The sequence below is a fragment of the Chiloscyllium plagiosum genome, unplaced genomic scaffold, assembly GCF_037043375.1.
Source record: "Chiloscyllium plagiosum isolate Xiang-an unplaced genomic scaffold, Cpla_swu_hap1 HiC_scaffold_44, whole genome shotgun sequence".
Classification (NCBI taxonomy): domain Eukaryota; kingdom Metazoa; phylum Chordata; class Chondrichthyes; order Orectolobiformes; family Hemiscylliidae; genus Chiloscyllium; species Chiloscyllium plagiosum.
The window spans coordinates 4500452-4518449 of NW_028270182.1; the positions used below are offsets into that span (position 1 = coordinate 4500452).

At 55.5% G+C, this 17998-nt stretch overlaps 1 protein-coding gene across 1 annotated transcript in view; it reads right to left on the reverse strand.

The window, feature by feature from the left end:
• Positions 1-17998, reverse strand: part of LOC148136863 (uncharacterized) — a 70573-nt gene that overhangs the window by 46603 nt on the left and 5972 nt on the right. Inside the window, exons 2-4 of the mRNA XM_087982837.1 lie at positions 17754-17837; positions 16545-16595; positions 2161-2223 (exon numbers count right to left, since the gene is read on the reverse strand). Coding sequence (XP_087838963.1) covers positions 2161-2223; positions 16545-16595; positions 17754-17837 — 198 coding nt within the window. The remainder of the gene's footprint in view (positions 1-2160; positions 2224-16544; positions 16596-17753; positions 17838-17998) is intronic.

The following is a 17998-nucleotide window of genomic DNA, read 5'->3' on the forward strand; positions in this document are numbered from 1 at the left end:
GGGTCAGTGCTGAGGGAGTGGCCATGATCGGAGGGTCAGTGCTGAGGGAGTGAGCACTGTCGGAGGGTCAGTGCTGACGGAGTGAGCACTGTCGGAGGGTCAGTGCTGAGGGAGCGCCGCACTGTCGGAGGGTCCGTGCTGAAGGAGCGCCGCACTGTCGGAGGGTTAGTGCTGAGGGAGTGCCGCACTGTCGGAGGGTCAGTGCTGAGGGAGCAGGCACTGTCAGAGGGTCAGTGCTGAGGGAGCGCTGCACTGTCGGAGGGTCAGTGCTGAGGGAGTGCCGCACTGTCGGAGGGTCAGTGCTGAGGGAGCAGGCACTGTGGGAGGGTCAGTGCTGAGGGAGTGCCGCACTGTCGGAGGGTCAGTGCTGAGGGAATGCCGCACCGTTGGAGGGTCAGTGCTGAGGGAGTGGGCACTGTCGGAGGGTTCAGTGCTGAGGGAGTGCTGCACTGTCGGAGGGTCAGTGCTGAGGGAGTGCCGCACTGTCGGAGGGACAGTGCTGAGGGAGTGAGCACTGTCGGAGGGTCAGTGCTGAGGGAGTGCCGCACTGTCGGAGGGTCAGTGCTGAGGGAGTGCCGCACTGTCGGAGGGTCAGTGCTGAGTGAGTGCCGCACTGTCGGAGGGTCAGTGCTGAGGGAGTGCCGCACTGTCGGAGGGTCAGTGCTGAGGGAGTGCCACATTGTCGGAGGGTCAGTGCTGAGGGAGTGCCGCACTGTCGGAGGGTCAGTGCTAAGGGAGCGCCGCACTGTCGGAGGGTCAGTGCTGAGGGAGTGCCACACTGTCGGAGGGTCAGTGCTGAGGGAGTGCCGCACTGTCGGAGGGTCAGTGCTGAGGGAGTGCCGCATTGTCGTATGGTCAGTGCTGAGGGAGTGCCGCACTGTCGGAGGGTCAGTGCTAAGGGAGCGCCGCACTGTCGGAGGGTCAGTGCTGAGGGAGTGGGCACTGTTGGAGGGTCAGTGCTGAGGGAGTGCCGCACTGTCAGAGGGTCAGTGCTGAGGGAGTGGGCACTGTCGGAGGGTCAGTGCTGAGGGAGTGCCGCACTGTCAGAGCGTCAGTGCTAAGGGAGCGCCGCACTGTCGGAGGGTCAGTGCTGAGGGAGTGGGCACTGTTGGAGGGTCAGTGATGAGGGAGTGCCGCACTGTCGGAGGGTCAGTGCTAAGGGAGCACCGCACTGTCGGAGGGTCAGTGCTGAGGGAGTGCCGCACTGTCGGAGGGTCAGTGCTGAGGGAGCGCCGCACTGTCGGAGGGTCAGTGCTGAGGGAGTGGGCACTGTCGGAGGGTCAGTGCTGAGGGAGTGGGCACTGTCGGAGGGTCAGTGCTGAGGGAGCACCGCACTGTCGAAGGATCAGTGCTGAGAGAGTGCCGCACTGTCGGAGGGTCAGTGCTGAGGGAGTGGGCACTGTTGGAGGGTCAGTGCTGAGGGAGTGCCGCACTGTCGGAGGGTCAGTGCTGAGGGAGCGCCGCACTGTCGGAGGGTCAGTGCTGAGGGAGCGCCGCACTGTCGGAGGGTCAGTGCTGAGGGAGCGTCGCACTGTCAGAAGGTCAGTGCTGAGGGAGCACCGCACTGTCAGAGAATCTGTGCTGAGGGAGTGCAGCACTGTCGGAGGATCAGTGCTGAGGGAGTGCTGCACTGTCGGAGGGTCAGTGCTGAGGGAGTGCCGCACTGTTGGCGGGTCAGTGCTGAGGGAGTGCCGCACTGTTGGCGGGTCAGTGCTGAGGGAGTGGGCACTGTCAGAGGGTCAATGCTGAGGGAGTGCCGCACTGTCGGAGGGTCAGTGCTGAGGGAGTGCCGCACTGTCGGAGTGTCAGTGCTGAAGGAGTGCCGCACTGTCGGAGGGTCAGTGCTGAGGGAGTGAGCACTGTCGGAGGGTCAGTGCTGAGGGAGCGCCGCACTGTCGGAGGGTCAGTGCTGGGGGAACGCCGCACTGACAGAGGGTCAGTGCTGGGGGAGCGCCGCACTGTCGGAGGGTCAGTGCTGGGGGAGCGCCGCACTGTCGGAGGGTCAGTGCTGGGGGAGCGCCGCACTGTCGGAGGGTCAGTGCTGGGGGAACGCCGCACTGTCGGAGGGTCAGTGCTGGGGGAACGCCGCACTGTCGGAGGGTCAGTGCTGGAAGACCGAGCACTCTGGGAGCTGCCGACTCAGCTATCAGTTTTACTCACCAGCTTCTCTCTTATCTCGAATAATTTCAATAACACCATCTTCGTCCAGGATTGGGTAACGAGCTGGAATTAGAACGTTTCAGAGTGACCAAACAAGCCGCAAAATTGCCCGGGAAAGGAGAACTCTATCTGGCCCCTCAGCACAGTCACAGCCTCTCTGTCAGAGCGCTCCATCCTGGGCCATCCAACCTAACACTGAGAGAAAGCAAGTGGGGAACCCACAACAGCAGCAGATCCACACAGACAGTGACAAACGATTCAGACCAATTCCGGCAGGTATTAACGCTCCCGCCAACCCTACACACCTTCCCAAAACCCCTCCTGACCCAACACACCTTTCCGTCAACCCCTCCCAAACCCAACACACCTTCCCTCAACCCCTCCCAAACCCAACACACCTTCCCTCAACCCCTCCCAAACCCAACACACCTTCCCTCAACACTTCCCAACCCAACACACCTTCCCTCAATCCCCCAAACCCAACATACCTTCGCTCAACCCCTCCCAAACCCAACACACCTTCCCTCAACCCCTCCCAAACCCAACACACCTTCCCTCAATCCCCCAAACCCAACACACCTTCCCTCAACCCCTCCCAAACCCAACACACCTTCCCTCAATCCCCCAAACCCAACACACCTTCCCTCACTCCCCCAAACCCAACACACCTTCCCTCAATCCCCCAAACCCAACACACCTTCCCTCAACCCCTCCCAAACCCAACACACCTTCCCTCAACCCCTCCCAAACCCAACACACCTTCCCTCAATCCCCCAAACCCAACACACCTTCCCTCAATCCCTCCCAAACCCAACACACCTTCCCTCAATCCCCCAAACCCAACACACCTTCCCTCAATCCCCCAAACCCAAAACACCTTCCCTCAATCCCCCAAACCCAACACACCTTCCCTCAATCCCCCAAACCCAACACACCTTCCCTCAATCCCCCAAACCCAACACACCTTCCCTCAATCCCCCAAACCCAACACACCTTCCCTCGATCCCCCAAACCCAACACACCTTCCCTCGATCCCCCAAACCCAACACACCTTCCCTCGATCCCCCAAACCCAACACACCTTCCCTCGATCCCCCAAACCCTACACACCTTCCCTCAACCCCTCCCAAACCCAACACACCTTCCCTCAACACCTCCAAAACCCAACACACCTTCCCTCAATCCCGCAAACCCAACACACCTTCCCTCAACCCCTCCCAACTGAACACACCTTCCCTCAACCCCTCCCAACCCTACACACCTTCCCTCAACCCCTCCCAACCCTACACACCTTCCCTCAACCCCTCCCAAACCCAACACACCTTCCCTCAACCCCTCTCAAACCCAACACACCTTCCCTCAACCCCTCTCAACTGAACACACCTTCCCTCAACCCCTCCCAAACCCAACACACCTTCCCTTAACCCCTCTCAAACCCAACACACCTTCCCTCAACCCCTCCCAAACCCAACACACCTTCCCTCAACCCCTCTCAACTGAACACACCTTCCCTCAACCCCTCCCAACCCTACATTCCTTCCCTCAACCTCTCCCAAACCAACACAGCTTCCCTCAACCCCTCTCAACTGAACACACCTTCCCTCAACCCCTCTCAACCCTACACACCTTCCCACAACCCCTCCCAACCCAACACACCTTCCCTCAACCTCTCCCAAACCAACACAGCTTCCCTCAACCCCTCTCAACAAGGGATGAATGCAGATTTCTCCAGCTTTCTCATTTCCCCTCCACCCCACCTTATCTCAGTCCCAACCCTCGGACTCAGTACCGCCCTCTTGACCTGCAATCTTCTTCCCGAACTCTCCGCCCCACCCCCTCTCCGGCCTATCACCCTCACCTTAACCTTCCACCTATCGCATTCCCAACGCCCCTCCCCCAAGTCCCTCCTCCCTACCTTTTATCTTAGCCTGCTTGGCACACTTTCCTCATTCCTAAAGAAGGGCTTATGCCCGAAACATGATTCTCCTGCTCCTTGTATGCTGCCTGACCTGCTGTGCTTTTCCAGCAACACATTTTTAAGCTCTGATCTCCAGCATCTGCAGTCCTCACTTACACCTTCCCTCAACCCAACCAACCCAACACACCTTCCCTCAACCCCACCCAACGCAACACACCTTCCCTCAACCCCACCCAACGCAACACACCTTCCCTCAAGCCCTCCCAACCCAACATACCTTCCCTCAACCTCCCAACCTAACACACCTTCCCTCAACAACTCCCAACCCATACACCTTCCCTCAACCCCTCCCAACTCAACACACATTCCCTCAACCCCACCCAACCTAAAACACCTTCCCTCAACCCCTCCCAACCCAACACACCATCCCTTAACCCCTCAGAACCCAACACACCATCCCTCAACCCCACCCAACGCAACACACCTTCCCTCAAGCCCTCCCAACCCAACACACCTTCCCTCAATCCCCCAAACCCAACATACCTTCCCTCAACCCCTCCCAAACCCAACACACCTTCCCTCAACCCCTCCCAAACCCAACACACCTTCCCTCAATCCCCCAAGCCCAACACACCTTCCCTCAACCCCTCCCAAACCCAACACACCTTCCCTCAATCCCCCAAACCCAACACACCTTCCCTCAATCCCCCAAACCCAACACACCTTCCCTCAATCCCCCAAACCCAACACACCTTCCCTTGATCCCCCAAACCCAACACACCTTCCCTCAATCCCCCAAACCCAACACACCTTCCCTCGATCACCCAAACCCTACACACCTTCCCTCAACCCCTCCCAAACCCAACACACCTTCCCTCAACCCCTCCCAAACCCAACACACCTTCCCTCAACACCTCCAAAACCCAACACACCTTCCCTCAATCCCGCAAACCCAACACACCTTCCCTCAACACCTCCAAAACCCAACACACCTTCCCTCAATCCCGCAAACCCAACACACCTTCCCTCAACCTCTCCCAAACCCAACACACCTTCCCTCAATCCCGCAAACCCAACACACCTTCCCTCAACCTCTCCCAAACCGAACACACCTTCCCTCAACCCCTGTCAACTGAACACACCTTCCCTCAACCCCTCCCAACCCTATACACCTTCCCTCAACCCCTCCCAAACCCAACACACCTTCCCTCAACCCCTCCCAAACCCAACACACCTTCCCTCAACCCCTCTCAAACCCAACACACCTTCCCTCAACCCCTCTCAACTGAACACACCTTCCCTCAACCCCTCCCAAACCCAACACACCTTCCCTCAACCCCTCTCAACTGAACACACCTTCCCTCAACCCCTCCCAACCCTACACACCTTCCCTCAACCTCTCCCAAACCAACACAGCTTCCCTCAACCCCTCTCAACTGAACACACCTTCCCTCAACCCCTCTCAACTCTACACACCTTCCCACAACCCCTCCCAACCCAACACACCTTCCCTCAACCTCTCCCAAACCAACACAGCTTCCCTCAACCCCTCTCAACAAGGGATGAATGCAGATTTCTCCAGCTTTCTCATTTCCCCTCCACCCCACCTTATCTCAGTCCCAACCCTCGGACTCAGTACCGCCCTCTTGACCTGCAATCTTCTTCCCGAACTCTCCGCCCCACCCCCTCTCCGGCCTATCACCCTCACCTTAACCTTCCACCTATCGCATTCCCAACGCCCCTCCCCCAAGTCCCTCCTCCCTACCTTTTATCTTAGCCTGCTTGGCACACTTTCCTCATTCCTAAAGAAGGGCTTATGCCCGAAACATGATTCTCCTGCTCCTTGGATGCTGCCTGACCTGCTGTGCTTTTCCAGCAACACATTTTTAAGCTCTGATCTCCAGCATCTGCAGTCCTCACTTACACCTTCCCTCAACCCAACCAACCCAACACACCTTCCCTCAACCCCACCCAACGCAACACACCTTCCCTCAACCCCACCCAACGCAACACACCTTCCCTCAAGCCCTCCCAACCCAACATACCTTCCCTCAACCTCCCAACCTAACACACCTTCCCTTAACAACTCCCAACCCATACACCTTCCCTCAACCCCTCCCAACTCAACACACATTCCCTCAACCCCACCCAACCTAAAACACCTTCCCTCAACCCCTCCCAACCCAACACACCATCCCTTAACCCCTCCGAACCCAACACACCATCCCTCAACCCCACCCAACGCAACACACCTTCCCTCAAGCCCTCCCAACCCAACACACCTTCCCTCAACCTCCCAACCCAACACACCTTCCCTCAACCTCCCAACCCAACACACCTTCCCTCAACCCCTCCCAACCGAACATACCTTCACTCAACACCTCCCAACCCACACACCTTCCTTCAACACCTCCCAAATCTATACCCATTCCCTCAACCCCTCCCAACCCAACACACCTTCCCTCAACCCTTCCCAACCCAACACACCTTCCCTCAACTCCTCCCAACACAGCACACCTTCCCTCAACCCCTCCCAACACAACACACCTTCCCTCAACCCTTCTCATCCCAACATACCTTCCCACAACCCCTCCCAACCCAACACACCTTCCCACAACCCCTCCCTTCCCAACACACCTTCCTCAATCCCTCCCAACCAACACACCTTCCCACAACCTCTCCCAACCCAACACACCTTTCCTCAATCCCTCCCAACCAACACACCTTCCCTCAACCCCTCCCATCTCAGCATACCTTCCCTCAAACACTCCCAACCCAACACACCTTCCCTCAACCCTTACCAGCCAACACACCTTCCCACAACCCCTCCAAAATGAACACACCTTCCCACAACCCCTCCCAAACCAACACACCTTCCCTCAACCCCTCCCAAACAAACGCACCTTCCCACAACCCCTCCAAAACCAACACACCTTCCCTCAACCTCTCCCAACCCAACATAGCTTCCCACAATCCCTCCAAAATGAACACACCTTCCCACAACCTCTCCCAAACCAACACACCTTCCCTCAACCCCTCCCAAACAAATGCACCTTCCCTCAATCCCTCCCAACCCAACACACCTTCCCACAACCCCTCCCTTCCCAACACACCTTCCTCAATCCCTCCCAACCAACACACCTTCCCACAACCCTTCTCAACCCAACACACCTTCCCTCAATCCCTCCCAACCAACACACCTTCCCTCAACCCCTCCCATCTCAGCATACCTTCCCTCAAACACTCCCAACCCAACACACCTTCCCTCAACCCTTACCAGCCAACACACCTTCCCACAACCCCTCCAAAATGAACACACCTTCCCACAACCCCTCCCAACCCAACACACCTTCCCACAACCCCTCCCTTCCCAACACACCTTCCTCAATCCCTCCCAACCAACACACCTTCCCAAAACCCCTCCCAACCCAACACACCTTTCCTCAATCCCTCCCAACCAACACACCTTCCCTCAACCCCTCCCATCTCAGCATACCTTCCCTCAAACACGCCCAACCCAACACACCTTCCCTCAACCCTTACCAGCCAACACACCTTCCCACAACCCCTCCAAAATGAACACACCTTCCCACAACCCCTCCCAAACCAACACACCTTCCCTCAACCCCTCCCAAACAAACGCACCTTCCCTCAACCCCTCCCAAACCAACACACCTTCCCTCAATCCCTCCAAAATGAAGACACCTTCCCACAACCCCTCCCAAACCAACACACCTTCCCTCAACCCCTCCCAAACCAACACACCTTCCCTCAACCGCTCCCAAACAAACGCACCTTCCCTCAACCCCTCCCAAACCAACACACCTTCCCTCAATCTCTCCCAACCCAACATAGCTTCCCACAATCCCTCCAAAATGAACACACCTTCCCACAACCTCTCCCAAACCAACACACCTTCCCTCAACCCCTCCCAAACAAATGCACCTTCCCTCAATCCCTCCCAACCCAACACACCTTCCCTCAACCCCTCCCAAACAAACGCACCTTCCCTCAACCCCTCCCAAACCAACACACCTTCCCTCAATCTCTCCCAACCCAACATAGCTTCCCACAATCCCTCCAAAATGAACACACCTTCCCACAACCTCTCCCAAACCAACACACCTTCCCTCAACCCCTCCCAAACAAATGCACCTTCCCTCAATCCCTCCCAACCCAACACACCTTCCCACAACCCCTCTCTTCCCAACACACCTTCCTCAATCCCTCCCAACCAACACACCTTCCCACAACCCTTCCCAACCCAACACACCTTCCCTCAATCCCTCCCAACCAACACACTTTCCCTCAACCCCTCCCATCTCAGCATACCTTCCCTCAAACACTCCCAACCCAACACACCTTCCCTCAACCCTTACTAGCCAACACACCTTCCCACAACCCCTCCCAACCCAACACATCTTCCCTCAACCCTTCCCAACCAACACACCTTCCCTCAATCCCTCCAAAATGAAGACACCTTCCCACAACCCCTCCAAAATGAACACACCTTCCCACAACCCCTCCCAAACAAACGCACCTTCTCTCAACCCCTCCCAAACCAACACACCTTCCCTCAATCTCTCCCAACCCAACATAGCTTCCCACAATCCCTCCAAAATGAACACACCTTCCCACAACCTCTCCCAAACCAACACACCTTCCCTCAACCCCTCCCAAACAAATGCACCTTCCCTCAATCCCTCCCAACCCAACACACCTTCCCACAACCCCTCCCTTCCCAACACACCTTCCTCAATCCCTCCCAACCAACACACCTTTCCACAACCCTTCCCAACCCAACATAGCTTCCCACAATCCCTCCAAAATGAACACACCTTCCCACAACCTCTCCCAAACCAACACACCTTCCCTCAACCCCTCCCAAACAAATGCACCTTCCCTCAATCCCTCCCAACCCAACACACCTTCCCACAACCCCTCCCTTCCCAACACACCTTCCTCAATCCCTCCCAACCAACACACCTTTCCACAACCCTTCCCAACCCAACACACCTTCCCTCAATCCCTCCCAACCCAACATAGCTTCCCATAATCCCTCCAAAATGAACACACCTTCCCACAACCCCTCCCAAACCAACACACCTTCCCTCAATCCCTCCCAAATCAACACACCTTCCCTCAATCCCTCCCAACACACCTTCCCACAACTCCTCCAAACCCAACACACCTTCCCACACCTCCCAACCCAACACACCATCCCTCAACCCCACCCAATGCAACACACCATCCCTCAACCCCACCCAACCCAACACACCTTCCCACAACACCTCCCAACCCAACACACCTTCCCACAACAATTCCCAACCCAATACACCATCCCTCATCCCCACCCAACCCAACACACCTTCCCTCAACCCCTCCCAACCCAACACACCATCCCTCAACCCCACCCAACCCAACACACCTTCCCTCAACACCTCCCAAGCCAACACACCTTCCCTCAACCCCACCCAACCCAACACACCATCTCTCAACCCCACCCAACCCAACACACCTTCCCACAACACCTCCCAACCCAACACACCATCCCTCAACCCCACCCAACCCAACACACCATCCCTCAACCCCACCCAACCCAACACACCTTCCCACAACACCTCCCAAGCCAACACACCTTCCCTCAACCCCACCCAATGCAACACACCTTCCCTCAAGCCCTCCCACCGGGACACACCTTCCCCAACCCCTCCCAACCCAACACACCTTCCCTCAGCCCCTCCCAACCGAACACACCTTCCCTCAACCCTTCCCAACCCAACACACCTTCCCTCAACACCTCCCAAACCTATACACCTTCCCTCAACCCCTCCCAACTCAACATACATTCCCTCAACCCCTCCCAACCCAACACACCTTCCCTCAAACCCTCCCAACCTTACACACCTTTCCTCAATCCCTCCCAACCCAACACAACCTTCCCTCAAACCCTACACACCATCCCTCAATCCCTCCCAACCCAACACCACCTTCCCTAAAACCCTCCCAACCCTACACACCTTCCCTCAATCCCTCCCAACCCAATACACCTTCCCTCAACCCCTCCCAACCCAACACACCTTCCCTCAACCCCTCCCAAACCAACACACCTTCCCAACCCAACACACCTTCCCTCAATCCCTCCCAAGCCAATACACCTTCCCTCAACACCTCCCAAACCTATACACCTTCCCTCAACCCCTCCCAACCCAACACACCTTCCCTTAACCCTTCCCAAACCAACACACCTGCCCTCAACCCTTCCCAACCCAACACACCTTCCCTCAACTCCTCTCAACACAACACACCTTTCCTCACACCCTCCCAACCCAACACACCTTCCCTCAACCCCTCCCATCCCAACATACCTTCCCTCAACCCCTCCCAACACAACAAACCTTCCCTCAAACCCTTCCCAACCCAACACACTTTCCCTCAACCCTTCCCAACCCAACACACCTTTCCACAAATCCCCCCCATCCAACCCAACACACCTTCCTTCAACCCCTCCCAGCTCAGCACACCTTCCCACAATCCCTTCCCAACCCAACACACCTTCTCACAACCCCTCCCAACCCAACACACCTTCCCTCAACCCCTCCCAACACAACACACCTTCCCACAATCCCTTCCCAACCCAACACACCTTCCCTCAACCCCTCCCAACACAACACACCTTCTCACAACCCCTCCCAACCCAACACACCTTCCCTCACCGCCTCCCAACCCAACACACCTTCCCTCAACCCTACCAACTCAACACACCTTCAGCCCCTCCCAACCCAAAAGACCTTTCCTCAACCCTCCCAACTCAACACACCTTCCTTCAACCCCTCCCAACTCAACACACCTTCCCACATCCCCTCACAACCAACACACCTTCCCTCACCCCCTCCCAAATGAAAATACTTTCCCTCAACCCTCCCAAATCAACACACCTTCCCTTAGCCCTTCCCAACCCAATACACCTTCCCAGAACCCCTCCCAAACCAGTACTCCTTCCCTCAACCCCTCCCAACCCAACACACCTTCCCTCAACCTCACCCAACTTAACACACCTTCACTCAAGCCCACCCAACTCAACACAATTTCCCTCAACCCCGCCCAGCCCCACCGACCATAAACACCCCCAACCCAAATCAGATGCACTGACCATAAACCCCCCCCCAATCCAACTCACCCCCACCGACCATAAATACCACCCAATCCAACTCAGACCCACCGACCTTAACCCCCCCAAACCAACTCACCCCCACTGACCATAAACACCCCCCAACCCAAGTCACCCCCACCGACCATAAACAGCCCCAGCCCAACTCAGACCCACCGACCATAAACAACCCAACTCAACACACACCCACCGACCATAAACACCCACAACCCAACCCTGCCCCACCGACCATATACACCCCCCAACCCAACTCAGCCCCCCGACCATAAACACCCACAACCCAACCCTGCCCCACCGACCATATACACCCCCCAATCCAACTCAGCCCCCCGACCATAAACACCCCCAACGCAACCCTGCCCCACCGACCAGAAACACCCCCCAACCCAACTTAGCCCCACCAACCATAAACACCCCCCAACCCAACTCACCCCCATCGACCATAAACACCCCCCAGCCCAACTCAGACCCATCGACCATAAACACCCCCAACCCAACTCAGACCCCCTGACCATAAACACCCCCCAACCCAACTCAGCCACATCGACCATAAACATCCCCCAACCCAACTCAGACCCCCCGACCATAAACACCCCCCAACCCAACTCACCCCCACCGACCATAAACACCCCCAACCCAACTCAGACCCACCCACCGACCATAAACACCCCCCAACCCAACTCAGACCCCCGACCATAAACACCCCTCAACCCAACTCACCCCCATCGACCATAAACACCCCCCAACCCAACTCACCCTTACCGACCATAAACACCCCCCCAACCCAACTCAGACCCCCCCGACCATAAACACCACCCAACCCAACCCACCCCATCGACCATAAACACCCCCCAACCCAACTCACCCCGACTGATCATAATCCCACCCCAACCCAACTCACCCCCACCGAAAATAAACACCCCCAAATCCAACTCACCCCCACCGACCATAAACACACCCCAACCCAACTCACCCCCAACGACCATAAACACCCCCCAACCCAACACACCCCCACCGACCATAAACATCCCCAACCCAACCCTGCCCCACCGACCATAAACACCCCCCAACCCAACTCAGCCCCACCGATCATAAACACCCCCCAACCCAACTCACCCCATTGACCATAAACACCCCCCAACCCAACTCAGACCCATCGACCATAAACACTCCCCAACCCAACTCACCCCCACCGACCATAAACACCCCCAACCCAACTCAGACCCCCGACCATAAACACCCCCCAACCCAACTCACCCCCATCGACCATAAACATCCCCCACCCAACTCAGCCCCATCGACCATAAACACCCCCAACCCAACTCACCCCCACCGACCATAAACACCCCCCAACCCAACTCAGACCCCCCGACCATAAACACCCCCCAATCCAACTCACCCCCCACCGACCATAAACACCCCCAACCCAACTCAAACCCACCCACCGACCATAAACACCCCCCAACCCAACTCAGACCCCCGAACATAAACACCCCCCAACCCAACTCAGACCCCCCGACCATAAACACCACCCAACCCAACTCACCCCCACCGACCATAAACACGCCCCAACCCAACTCAGACCTGACCATAAACACCCCCCAACCCAACTCACCCCCACTGACCATAAACACCCCCCAACCCAACTCAGACCTGACCATAAACACCCCCCAACCAACTCACCCCCACTGACCATAAACACCCCCCAACCCAACTCACCCCTACCGACCATAAACACCCCCCAACCCAACTCACCCCCACCGACCATAAATACCATCCAACCCAACTCACCCCCACCGACCATAAACACCCCCCAACCCAACTCACCCCAACCGACCATAAACACCCCCCAACCCAACACACCCCCACCGACCATAAACACCCCCAACCCAACCCTGCCCCACCGACCATAAACACCCCCCAACCCAACTCACTCCCATCGACCATAAACATCCCCCAACCCAACTCAGCCCCATCGACCATAAACACCCCCCAACCCAACTCACCCCCACCGACCATAAACACCCCTCAACCCAACTCAGACCCCCCGACCATAAACACCCCCCAATCCAACTCACCCCCACCAACCATAAACACCCCCAATCCAACTCAGACCCACCCACCGACCATAAACACCCCCCAACCCAACTCAGACCCCCGACCATAAACACCCCCCAACCCAACTCACCCCCATCGACCATAAACACCCCCCAACCCAACTCACCCCCACCGACCATAAACACCCCCCAACCCAACTCAGACCCCCCGACCATAAACACGCCCCAACCCAACTCAGACCTGACCATAAACACCCCCCAACCCAACTCACCCCCACCGACCATAAACACGCCCCAACCCAACTCAGACCTGACCATAAACACCCCCCAACCCAACTCACCCCCACTGACCATAAACACCCCCCAACCCAACTCACCCCTACCGACCATAAACACCCCCCAACCCAACTCACCCCCACCGACCATAAATACCATCCAACCCAACTCACCCCCACCGACCATAAACACCATCCAACCCAACTCACCCCCACCGACCATAAACACCCCCCAACCCAATTCAGCCCCACCGACCATAAACACCCCCAACCCAACTCACATCCAAAACCCAAGCCAAAATGACACAATCCATACTCACCTCAAACAAAGTTAACCCAACTTGTCCTGCAGCGAATTAAACTGAACACCATAATCCAACTTGCACCCATTGCAAACTGAGTTGGTGAGCAGCAGATAAACATTCACACTGCACAAATCCAGGCAATGGCCATCACCAGGAAGAGACAATCTGGTCACCACACCTTGTCATTCAATGGTTTTACCATGACTAAATTCCTCACTATCAACATCCTGAGCTTGCAATGAGCAGAAACACAGCTGATTGTGCCATATAAACACCGTGGCTAAAAGAGCAGCTGAGACCCTAACAATCCTGCTGCAAGTAACTCCCTTCCTGAATCTCCGAAAGCCCATTCACCATCTACAAGTCACAAGTCAGGAGTGTAACTTGTGGCTGTAACAATACTCAAGAAGCTCAACACCATCCAGGGACAAAGCAGCCCCCGCTTGATTGGCCCCACACCCACAAACATCCCCTCCCTCCTTTACCCACCGACGCTCAGTAGCAGCAGTGTGTACCAGCTACAAGATACACTGCAGAAACTCACCAAAGACCCTCAGGCAGCACCTTCCAAACCCACGGCCACACCCCACCCCCTGCAAGTTCCCCTCCGAGCCCCTCCCCATCCTGACATGGAAATATATCGCCGTTCCCTCAGTGTGGCTGGGTCAGAATCCTGGGATTCCCTCCCTCAGGGACATTGTGGGTCTACCCTCCAGCACATGGACTGCAGCGGGTCAAGAAGAGAGCTCACCCCCACCTTCTTAAGGGGGGCAACTCAGGACAGCCCAGCCAGACACCCCCACATCCCACAAGATAATTTTTTTTAAAAGCCAGCCCAGTCAAATAGACAGTTCACCTGAACTGAGCCCCTCAATGCAACCAACCCAAAGCCCAAATAATTCAATTTATTTTACTTCAAGCTAACCATTACTCATTCCAAATTCAATCCAACCCAACATTGTAAACTAATATAGCCGACAGCGTCACCTCATCAATGCAGCCCCTGAATACTCAAAACACACTCCCACTGTCCCCATCAAACACTCCCAGGACAGGGACAGCACGGGGTTAGATACAGAGTACAGCTCCCTCTACACTGTCCCCATCAAACACTCCCAGGGACAGGGACAGCACGGGGTTAGATACAGAGTACAGCTCCCTCTACACTGTCCCCATCAAACACTCCCAGGGACAGGGACAGCACGGGGTTAGATACAGAGTACAGCTCCCTCTACACTGTCCCCATCAAACACTCCCAGGGACAGGGACAGCACGGGGTTAGATACAGAGTACAGCTCCCTCTACACTGTCCCCATCAAACACTCCCAGGGACAGGGACAGCACGGGGTTAGATACAGAGTACAGCTCCCTCTACACTGTCCCCATCAAACACTCCCAGGGACAGGGACAGCACGGGGTTAGATACAGAGTACAGCTCCCTCTACACTGTCCCCATCAAACACTCCCAGGACAGGGACAGCATGGGATTAGATACAGGGTAAAGCTTCCTCTACACTGTCCCCCCCATCAAACACTCCCAGGACAGGGACAGCATGGGATTAGATACAGGGTAAAGCTCCCTCTACACTGTCCCCATCAAACACTCCCAGGACAGGGACAGCATGGGATTAGATACAGGGTAAAGCTTCCTCTATACTGTTCCCCCATCAAACACTTCCAGGACAGGGACAACATGGGATTAGATACAGAGTAAAGCTCCCTCTACACTGTCCCCATCAAACACTCCCAGGACAGGGACAACATGGGATTAGATACAGGGTAAAGCTCCCTCTACACTGTCCCCATCAAACACTCCCAGGACAGGGACAACATGGGATTAGATACAGGGTAAAGCTCCCTCTACACTGTCCCCATCAAACACTCCCAGGACAGGGACAACATGGGATTAGATACAGGGTAAAGCTCCCTCTACACTGTCCCCATCAAACACTCCCAGGACAGGGACAGCATGGGATTAGATACAGAGTAAAGCTCCCTCTACACTGTCCCCCATCAAACACTCCCAGGACAGGGACAACATGGGATTAGATACAGAGTAAAGCTTCCTCTATACTGTCCCCTATGAAACATTTCCAGGACAGGGACAACATGGGATTAGATACAGAGTAAAGCTTCCTCTACACTGTCCCCATCAAACCCTCCCAGGACAGGGACAGCATGGGGTTAGTTACAGGGTACATCCCCTCGACATTACTGAACAATGCATGTTCAGTCTCAGTGCATGTTCGGATGAACGGATGCCCGTTGCAGTGTATGTGTGACTGCCTCACCTTACACTCTCAGGGCAGGGGTGTTTCAGACAGAGTTTACCAGCTGTGGTGCTGTCTGCACAGTTACAGAGCAAGGACACACAGACGGAACCAAAATCTCTTAAACAACTGGAGCAGGAAGTCAGCCCCTCAACCTTGCTCCCCACTTCAGTACAATCACCTCCCTCAACTGCGGTTTGCCTCCCGACCCCCCAGAAGGTGCCAAACATCTATCCACCTCTGTCTCGATCCTGCCTCTCGTTGCTAATGTTCACCTCCACCTGAGGGAGTAAGTTGCTCGGCCAGGTATCTAACCTCATGTCAAGCCTCTCCCAGGCTCTCACTCGCTTTTCTCGGGAGGCGCTGGAGTGGGTCCAGCCTTTACTTACTCGTTGTGACAATTTCCTCAATCGGCCAGAATGTTGGAGACGGTGAGGGTTCTGTTGACACAACAAAAGAGAGGCTTTTACAAAGTGATCTTGTTCACATTTTTCCAGCAAGGGTTCCATAGCAATGGCATGTCATTTTCAAAGCAATGCTATGACAGCGCAGGATAACGCAGACCCAGAAATGTTGATTAACAAAGTAACCATGTCATAGAGTCAGAGGATGTACAGCATGGAAACAGACCCTTCGGTCCAACCCGTCCATGCCGACCAGATATCCCAACCCAATCTAGTCCCACCTGCCAGCACCCGGCCCATATCCCTCCAAACCCTTCCTATTCATATACCCATCCAAATGCCTTTTAAATGTTGCAATTGTACCGGCCTCCACCACTTCCTCTGGCAGCTCATTCCATACACGTACCACCCTCTGTGTGAAAAAGTTGCCCCTTAGGTCTCTTTTATATCTTTTCCCTCTCACCCTAAACCTATGCCCTCTAGTTCTGGACTCCCCGACCCCAGGGGAAAGGCTTTGCCTATTTATCCTATCCATGCCCCTCATCATTTTGTAAACCTCTATAAGGACACCCCTCAGCCTCCGACACTTCAGGGAAAACAGCCCCAGCCCTTTCAGGTTTCACATCTTTCTTATAAGAAGGAGACCAGAATTGTGTGTAACAATGATTCACAATAAAAATGGACAAACTAAGCAACAATTATGCTAAGAGGACAAAATGATAAACCATTTCCACAACAACCAAAATTGCTAGAAAACTCAGCAGGTCTAGTAGCATCTGTGGAGACAGAGAGAGACAGAGTTAACATTTCAGGTTCAGTCCTCTTCATCAGCTGACGGAGAGATTGGCGGTGGGGGGGGGGGGGGGGGGGAATACGATCAGTGGATCCAAAACCTTAACTCTGATTTCTTAGCACGAGTGCCCACAGCCTTAACTGACCTCTCGGAAGGTCCTAGCAAGCTGCTCAGTTCAAGGGAAGAGAAACACAGAGGGAGTGAGGGTCAGAGGACGCAGAGAGGGTAAAATCTTGAATGAGGCGGAGAGGGAGTGACAGTAACAAGCAGGAGACAGAGAATGTTATCAGAGTTCAGAAATAGGCAGCGAGAGGGATCCGGGGGGAGGAGGGCAAGTGAGGAGAGGCTCCAGGGAACTAACTGGAGCAGTTTCAGAGAGAGACATGGACTCTATCAAATACCTGCTCGTTTATCTCGGATATATTCCACCATTCCCTCATCCGTGTAAGCCTCAATCCTCTCCTCTGGGTAGTCGATGGCTGCGACTGAGAGAGATGAGAAGGTTATTTGGTGTGGAAATGAAAAACAATGACGATTCCCCTGAACCTATCATCCCTCAGTGAACGCCAGCCAATGAGTGAGCAGTCAGGTACTGCTGAGCAGGACAGCAGTCTGAGTCAGGCAGGGGACTCACTTCTGGTACTAC